The 8810-nt window shown below is 52.1% G+C and overlaps 1 protein-coding gene across 1 annotated transcript; it reads right to left on the bottom strand.

The window, feature by feature from the left end:
• RCVRN (recoverin) lies at window positions 1-7018 on the bottom strand. The gene is made up of 3 exons (XM_079904667.1): window positions 6538-7018; window positions 3348-3459; window positions 1-404 (listed from the first exon to the last, which is right to left on the bottom strand). Exons 1-3 carry the CDS (start codon window positions 6916-6918, stop codon window positions 289-291), a joined length of 609 nt encoding a protein of 202 aa, XP_079760793.1. The 5' UTR covers window positions 6919-7018; the 3' UTR covers window positions 1-288.
• Window positions 7019-8810: the final 1792 nt, after the last annotated feature.

The raw sequence follows: 8810 nt of genomic DNA, 5'->3' as shown, positions 1-8810 counted from the left end.
ACAATCCACAAAGGAGCTTACACGGTACGGGGTGGGGATATTTAGGCCTCCTGTGACCTAATCCTGGGATTACTGCGGAAGCCTGGGCTGGCGGGCAGGTGGAGGGGAGGCAGGCAGGTATAGTGGTTGGGACTTGGTGAATTGCTAAAGACGCTTCCGTTTGGCAGGAAGCCGTGCTGCGGGGTTAATGTGCTGCGGGTTGGAGGCTCTCCCGCCCCGGGGGCGCGTGTGCACGTGCGTGTTTACGTTGGGGCGTGGGGGACGGGGTGGAGACCTGAGCAGTTGACGTCAGGGTTTCTTTTCCTTAAGCTTCTCCTTCACTTTTTGCGGCTCAAATTGGATCAGTCGTAGAATTTCCATATTGGCTAGGGTTCCCTCGATGAACTCTTTCTCTGTAAGTTTATCTGTGCACAGGGGGGAAGAAATTACTACAGTCAGGATAGGCTGTGATAAAGCTGACGTCGGCCAGCATACCCAGTACGGATGGATCTATTATGAAAATACTGAGTCTCAGTGCCCCGGAGGGTAACCCCACCCCTGACTCCACCCTAGGACCCCTGGACCTCCCCAGGAACCAGCAACAAGAGGGTTAAGTTCAGGCACTGCCGGGCCTCGAGGAAGTGTGCTGTGTCTCTTCTGACTGGCTGGTGATCCTTTCCTAGGCGTCTCTGCATCCGTGATCTACCTTCCCATTTAGGACAAGAGAGATCCTTGTCCCCAACTATTGAATTCAGTTCTATCCAGTGAAATGCACTCACTAAGCCCTTCCTCTGTGCCAGAGTCACTGTGTTTGGGGCTGAGGTCATTGCAGGGGGCAGAGGGCAGGGTGTGGCGTGGAAAGGAGTGAGATAATGCTCCCTGGCCCAGGAAACTGTTTGTCTGATGGAGACAGTCACCTGTAGAAATGACCCTAGAACGAGGCAGCTGTTCCTTCCTGCTCATGGCTATGCTCATAGTCCTGCACGTAGTAGGTGCTCAGTAAAGCTTGGCTGAGCTATTTGGGTTTCGCCATTGGCTTATGTTCCAGGCCTTTTCGGCAACCTTAATCCTTCCTGGATTAGGATCCAGCCTGTTTCCCTGTGCAGGTCAGGATGGTGAAATTTGGGTTTTAAAGTCCCAGCCGCCGACTTCCCTGGTGGTGTAGTGGTTAAGAATCTGCCTGCCAATGCAGGGGACGTGGGTTCGAGCCCCGGTCCGGGAAGATCCCACATGCCGCGGAGCAACTAAGCCCGTGCGCCACAACCATTGAGTCTGTGCCCGGGAGCCACAATTACTGAAGCCCGCGCACCTAGAGCCCGTGCTCTGCAACAAAGAGAAGCCACTGCCGTGAGAAGCCCGGGCACCGCAATGAATAGTAGCCCCCACTCGCGGCAACTAGAGAAAGCCCGTGCGCACCAACAAAGAACCAATGCAGCCAAAAATAAATAAATAAATTTATAAAAAAAGAAGAAGAAGTCCCAGTTGCTCTATCAGCCTCACACATAGCTTGAAACTCCTCCCAGGAGTGAGGCGTTGTCTCCAGATGGGCCATGTGAAAACACAAATCACGTGGTAGCAGTACTGTCTCAGCTTCCCTGTGAGTTTCACCTGGGTCAGTTTGCAGTTTAGCACGTAGCAGAACAAGGGACTCAGCACATGGCAGACCCAGAAGGGGGTCATGAAGCAGGTGAAAGAGCCAGTGGGGTAAGGTGTCACCAGTCTGCATCCCAGAGAAGGTGCGCTCAAAGGGGAGGTGACATCTGAGTGAGGCAAGGGAGGGGCCTACCCTCCAAAATTTAAGGAGGCTCTCACTTTTAGGGTCCTGCGAGCACAGGGCTGGCACCTGAGAATGGGTGCCTCCTTAAATTTTGTGCCAGGGCACCTCCCTCGCCTCGCCCTAGTTCTGGCCCTAACGTCAAAGATCTGGTTGCTAATCTGCCTTCTTCCTAGACCGCAGATTAGCAGGGTCCTTATTGAACAGCCTGCTCAGGCCTGTGCCCGGGAACCTTGGGAAGAGACTGCCCCAGAGATCACAAAAGGGGCCAATACCGGTTCCTCAGATGTGCTTGGACCACGCAGTGTTTCATCAGTTGAGGCACTTCGGATTTTAAACATCTCGATTGCTGGCCTCTCTTTTGAACAAATCAGATGGTGGGGCCCCAGTGGCACTGTATTCCAGCGTGGCAACAATTGACCAAAGGCCGTAAGACCAGACAGGCCCTCACGCCCCACACTGTTCGCCAGTCCCTATCTATCACTTAGTAGGGCCTCTGTCCACTTCTCTCTCGTTCATCATCACGGCCCCTGTGGTCATTCAAGCTTGCAGCCCCCATCTGACACCAGCCCCTCTCCTGTGTCTTTCCCGAGTTGGACATGGGCCTCCTGCACCGGCAGCCCTCACTGCCCAGTTGTGGAATCCATCTCCGCTTACAATGCAAGGCCGTACTCCCCACAGGCTGCTCCCAGCCAGACCGAACAGGGCAGGGAGCCAAGACAGGCCAGATCCTGGAAGAAGGGGGCTTGAGGACACCCCCTCAGCTTTGCCAAGACTGTCCTAGCCCAGCACTGCAGTCTAAGACTTTTCTTACCCAACCTGCTTACCTTGCCTCTGCGCATAAACGTTTCATCTGCTTTGCAGTCTGATGGCTTATCCCTGCCTCTTCCAGACCCCTCCCCATTTTTTCCTCATACGCCTTCCCCCCATCAATCTCTTGAAATCTAATCGAACTCTAATCCCATCTGGCCATGCTTCTCAAGGGACCCAAACTAACTTCCTAAAGGAAAAACCATGTAAATTGAGATCCCACTTACTTGGGACTCCATGCTTTCAGATTATTCTGAAGTGAGGTTTACCCTGTCCCAACCGTGCAGAAGGCATTTTTGCAAACAAGTAAACCAAAGTGTCTAAAAACAACAGGCACTCCATTGGAAAAGAAAGTGGTTTGCTTTGCAAAGCCTCTAAACTTGCCGTTTGCATGTTTGCATACAAACTGCTAATGGGCTGTTGCCTTGACGTTTTACTATTCCTTCAACGTGGGTTAACTCTGTCATAACAAAAGATGTTTTTTTCTTCCAAAGCACACCATCATTTAGAGCCTTCCCCCTCCCCCCAGAGATCTCAGGCAGGGATGGAGTTTTATGAGCGGTGGGATCTGGTGCCATTTCCCATCAGCTCCAGAGGAGTCCCACAACTGCCCACTGACCATTCTGCGCAAGTCCCCACAGAAGGCCTTCCGACAGCCCCGCAGCAGGAGGAGGGGTCCTCGGTCCTGCGTGGGCACTGGACTCGCAAGGGTCAATCTTGTTGGGATCTCTAGGACACAGCCCATGACTGTGAAATCAAAGGCTAGGAAGGAGAAGTAATTCACCATCATCCTTCTTGCCAAAGAACCCCCAGATCTTCTCAGCTCGCTTCTCCGGGGTGTTCTCATCTTCCGGAAGACACTTCACATCCTCAGGATTGATCATCTTGAAAATAGCCTACACCAAATAAAGAGGGAGAACCCATGAGAGGGAGTAATTCTGGGGGAACCCATGTCGCTTACCAGGATTCCCCACAGCAGAGGTTAAAATGCAGATGCTCAGGCCCCAGCCCACCCTACTGAATCCAAGTTCCTGGGGGTGGGGAAGGGGCATCTGTACTTCTGAGATCCTCAGAAGGGACAGGGAATGTGGGGGAGGGGTGAAGACGGCTTTCCCTTCTATTTTGTCCCTTTCTGCACTGTTTGGATTTCCTGCCCCTGTAGACATATGACTTTCATCTTATTAAGAAAATGAAAATGAGAATCAAAAACTTCCTGGTGATAATCCCATAGCAGCCCCGAGGCTGCAGTTTGGGAACTGGTACCTTTAACCCCACTCCCCAGAAGTTTTAGAATATCAAACGGCTTCTTCTGGGTCCAGGTGGTACCTTGGTTGTAAGGGCTAATATTTGTCAAGTGATTAACGTGTGCCACTTTTCTAGGCGCTTTTTACCTGTAGACTCATGACAAGTTTATGAGGTGGGGGTTATTGGCCCCGTTTCACAGAGGAAGAAACTGAGTCAACTAACTTGTTAGAAGTCACCCAGCCGGAAGCAGAAGAGTGGAGATTCTAACCCAGGCACGTTTGGTTCCAGAACCTCTGTACTTGCATCGCGTGCCATTCTGGAATGTCTTGGAGAGCATTCTAGGCGCTGGGGAAGGTCTCGGGAAGCCCCTCGGTTACCCTCCTGCTCAGGGAGGGATCCAGAGAGAGATTTAGCCTAAAGCTCAAGGATCTGTCTCACCTCCCTCTAGTCTCATTAATAAAGGAGTTGGATGGACAATATCCAGCAAAGAAGGATATGTGATCAGGGAAAGGGACAAGGTGGTCTTGATGTGCCCTTTCAGCTCCAGGTTACTAGGATCCCACCAGGCCTTGGGGACATCGGGGAGCCAGCCAGGCAGGGGCAGTAACGCCTGTGAAATTAACCTGGGGGGAAGGTCAGCAGCTTTAGAAGCCCCCTTTCAGCTCCCTGTGCCGTAACAAGAGAAGCAAGGAAACCAAACCCGGCCGCTGGGGCAGCAGCCTTGCTGACAGCGCTCAGAGATCAGAGGTTCCCGGCGCTGAAGTGCAGTGGCTCCCTTAACTCCTCCGTCTGTCCTGAGCCAGGGAACCATGTGCAGGCTGGACGGCTAAAGGCTGGGAGTGGCTGGCTGCCGGCCAACCCCGCTTCTAGCGCCAAGGACGGACTGCCAGGGCCTTGGTGAACGGACCGAGAACGAACAGTTGCATCCTCACCCTGGGCGTTGGGAGATTGTATGGTTTTCTCGAGGCCATGCAGTTTGGTGGTGAAGTAGTTGGGACCAGAATCCTTAACTTCTGACTCCCAGGCCAGTGACCTTGAACCTGGTGAATAGTAGAGGCTCGGCATCATCTTTTTTTTTTTTTTTTTTTTTTTTTTTTTTGCGGTACGTGGGCCTCTCACTGTTGTGGCCTCTCCCGTGGCGGAGCACAGGCTCCGGACGTGCAGGCTCAGCGGCCATGGGTCACGGGCCCAGCCGCTCCGCGGCATGTGGGATCTTCCCGGACCGGGGCACGAACCCGTGTCCCTCGCATCGGCAGGCGGACTCTCAACCACTGCGCCACCAGGGAAGCCCTCGGCATCATCTTGCATAGCCTCAGCTGTGGATGCCCCCCTCCTTCTCTCCTCCCCCAACTCCTCCTTTCCCTGAAGGAGCACCAACTTGTAGGCCTCTGCTGGGCCTGGCATCCTTTAGGTGGTTCTGAGGGAGTGGTCCCCATCCCAGGCCACCTGCCAATCCAGGGGAGCTTGCTCTACAGGCCGCGCCCAGAGGCCAGCGAGGTTCCCACACACACCTGCCCCTAATGGGAGGCCAAGCAGAGTCCACTTACCACAAGCTGCATGCTTAGCTATTTTATTTATGGTTTCTCCTAATAAGGGTGGAAGAACTGTGCAAATGAAAGCAGGATTGCAAATGCATCCAAAATTATATAAAATAGGAAAAACATTCTCTCTCTTAACAGGAATGGAATTAGAGAAATAAAGCTAGTGGCATGGGGTAGTGGGGCCAAAAAAAAGATCCTGTAAAACGATACTAAATGAAGGGAAATAGAAATGATATAATAGGAAAAAACAGAAGCGTCTTCATTGTCCAAAAATATAGGGATGGTTAAATAATTTTACGGCATGTCCATAAGATGGAATTCTAAGCAGCTATTAAAAACAGTTTGATATTGAAAACATTCATAATAAAATAGTGGCTGAAAAAAGTATACTAAAAACCATATGTGAATATGTCATAGTTCTAAAATTATTTTTAAATCTACAGATAGAGGACTGGAAAGGTATATGCCCATATGTTGACAGTAGTCTTCTCTGGATAATGAAATTAAAGGCGATTTTCATTTTCTTTTGTGTAGGTTTCTAAGTTGCATGAATTCCTTATATATTAAATGAAACTCTTTTTCAGACATCTAAAAATCTTATCGGATATACTTATCCTGGGCCAATGTATTTGAAACATGTGTCTTTAAAATGACTTGTGAGGGACTTCCTTGGCGGTCCAGTGGTTAGGACTCCGTGTTTCCACTGCCATGGCCCTGGGTTCAATCCCTGGTTGGGGAACTAAGATCCCACAAGCCTTGTGGCTATATATATATAAATATAAATATATATATATATATATATATATATATAATGACTTGTGAAAGAATCTGAGTACGTCCTGTGGAAGGTTTTGAAGGACATTTTAATGAAGAAAGGAAGGAAGGTGGGAGGGAAAGAGGGAAACAATAAAGGTAAATAGTAGGCAATACCCAGATTCTTCTTCTTTAGGAGGAAAGTGAAGCTGTGGGAACGCGCCCAGCCCTCTATTAATACTGGTCTATTGGAGACCCCTCCTGGCCACGCTGTCAGAGCCACTGACTCCCAAAGCCCGGGTCCCCACTCCCCCCTCCGGCCCCGCCCCCAGCCAGGCCCCCTGTGCGGAAGCAGCAGCGGGGGGTCCTGATCCCGGGTGAGCCCCGTGCAGCTCGGCCGGGAGCTCCGCCGGGAGCGCAGAGGCTGCCACTGACCGTGACGATCTCCAGCACTTCGTTCTTGCTGATGCTGCCGTTGCCATCTACATCGTAGAGGGAGAAGGCCCACTCCAGCTTCTGGTTGGTCTTGCACATGCTGGTCATGTGCAGGGCGATGACATACTCCTTGAAGTCCAAGGTGCCATCGCTGTTGGCATCGAAGCTGCGGAACACGTGCTGGGCGTAGGCCTTGGGGTCGGCGTCGGGGAAGAACTTGGAGTAGATGGTCTGGAACTCCTGCTGGGTGATGCGGCCACTGGGACACTCCTTCAGGAAGGACTGGTACCAGGTACTCAGCTCTTCCTCTGTGAACCTGGTGTTCAGCTGCAGCTCCTCCAGGATCTCCTTGGACAGGGCTCCGCTTTTGCTGTTCCCCATGGGTGAGCAGGTGTGGGCCCAGCCGGTCTGTCGCCGCTGGGTGGGTGGGTGTGTGGGAGGAATGGGGTCTCCGGGCTGCCTGGCTGGGTGCTGCTGGAGGCGGTTGCACCCTGAGATGCTGGTGGATTAGGCGGATTTGTGGCTGGTTCACCCCTGTACTTGGAGGGAGGAGGGGCCCGGAGCTTGAGTGGGGAGACGAGCTCCCAGAAGCCCCCTGAGATTAAAATAAAGAGCTGACAGCAGGAGGTCAATCCCTCTTGGCCTTCTGGGAGGATAGGACAGGTGATCCGAATCTTCAGAGCTGCAGCCTTGAGCCGAGGCCTTTCCCACTGCCCCTCACCCATCCCTGCGCCAACTTACCCCACCAGCTCTAGCTCTCCAAGAGCAACGATGTTCCCTGCCTGCCTTCTGAGGGTCTCAGCGACAGGGATGGCCCCGTAATGCAGGGGTCAGGAGCCAGGCTCTGGAAGCAGCCCAGGTTCAAATCTCAGCTTTGCAATTTACTAGCTGTGTGACCCCAGGTGCGTTTCTTAACGTCTCTCTGCCTAGAATTCTCTTCCCCTGATCTTTCACCTCCTTCACGGCTTTCCTTAAATGTCGCCTTCTCGGCCAGGCCTACAGTGACCATTCTGTCAACAAGAGCACCCCAACCATCAGGCTGTTTATCCTGCTTGACTGCTCTTCCTTGATCGCACGTGCACCTTCTGACTTACTGTTTACGTATTCTGCCTGCTGCCTGGGATCGCACCAGAATGAAAGCGCCATGAAGGCGGGGACTCTATCTGTCTTGTTGCCCGCTGCATCTCCATCGACAGAAGGGTATCTGGCGGGTTTGGGCCCTCAGTGACTATTCTTTGAGTGAACAGGCATGATAATAGCGTCTCTCCCACTGTTATTGTGAGGCTGAAACGAGTTAATACGTGCAATGCATTTAGAATAGAGCCTGGCACGTAGTAAGAGCTGAATGCATGTTAGTTTTTGCCATTCTTCTTCTATGACAGGGATCAAAAACTAAACTGCTTACAGGGGCCAGCAAGTGGAGTGTGTGAGTGAAGCCGGGGGTCAGGGAGGCAGTAGGCGTGGTGAGGCCCACGCCTGCATGGCAGGGGCTGCCAGTGTTTGACTCCATTTGAATGTGGTCAGATGGGATTATGGCCTGGTGTTACTAGATTTTTTGGTAAGCCAAAAGAAATCCAGAAATCAGATTTTCAGGTTTGAAAATTGCAATTTGGAAATTTGGAAAAATTGGAAATTTGCAATGTCCAAACTTTAAGAGTGATTTCCAAATTTTCAAAAATTTTCAAAAACATAGGGTGGGATAAATATAACTTATCTGTGGCTCCATTTCAGCAGCAGGTCATCAGTTTGCAACCAAGCCTGGTGCCAGGAGCTGGCAGACAACATGCTTGTTGAGTGAGTGACTGGACAAGCAGGGGACAGGGAGCTCCACCAGGGGAGGCTTCCGCCGCTGCGGTCAGCTCGGTCAGCAGGACAGGCCACAGGGAAGAGCCCTCGTGAGTAGGTCTGCACCTGAAATCGCATCACCCAAAGGAGAGGTCGGTGGCGCCCTGGCTTGGCTGGCATAACGCCTGGAACCCCAGAATCGCCGTCTTGGACAGGAGAGATGTCTCTTCTTTGTCCAGGGGTGGTAACCATAAAGAATGAAGCCCACAGTGTCTAGGCGGGTGAGTCGGGGTTTTTGTCCTTTTTCGTAACAGGCTAATGGCAGGGGAAAGCAGGTCCCCGCTGCTGGGAGAAAGCCCCCTGCCAGCCTCCCCTGGTGTTGCTCAGAAAGGACCCGGAAGTTCAGGCACAGATGTGCTGACCTCTCCCTCCTGCCCACCCCACCCACTGCGGGTCCGGAGTGTTTCTCAGGAGGCCTTCATGTTAGG

Source organism: Stenella coeruleoalba (genome assembly GCF_951394435.1).
Source record: "Stenella coeruleoalba genome assembly, chromosome: 19".
Lineage (NCBI taxonomy): Eukaryota > Metazoa > Chordata > Mammalia > Artiodactyla > Delphinidae > Stenella > Stenella coeruleoalba.
The sequence above is the reverse complement of the archived record's forward strand: the minus strand, read 5'-3'. Positions and strand labels throughout refer to the sequence as shown.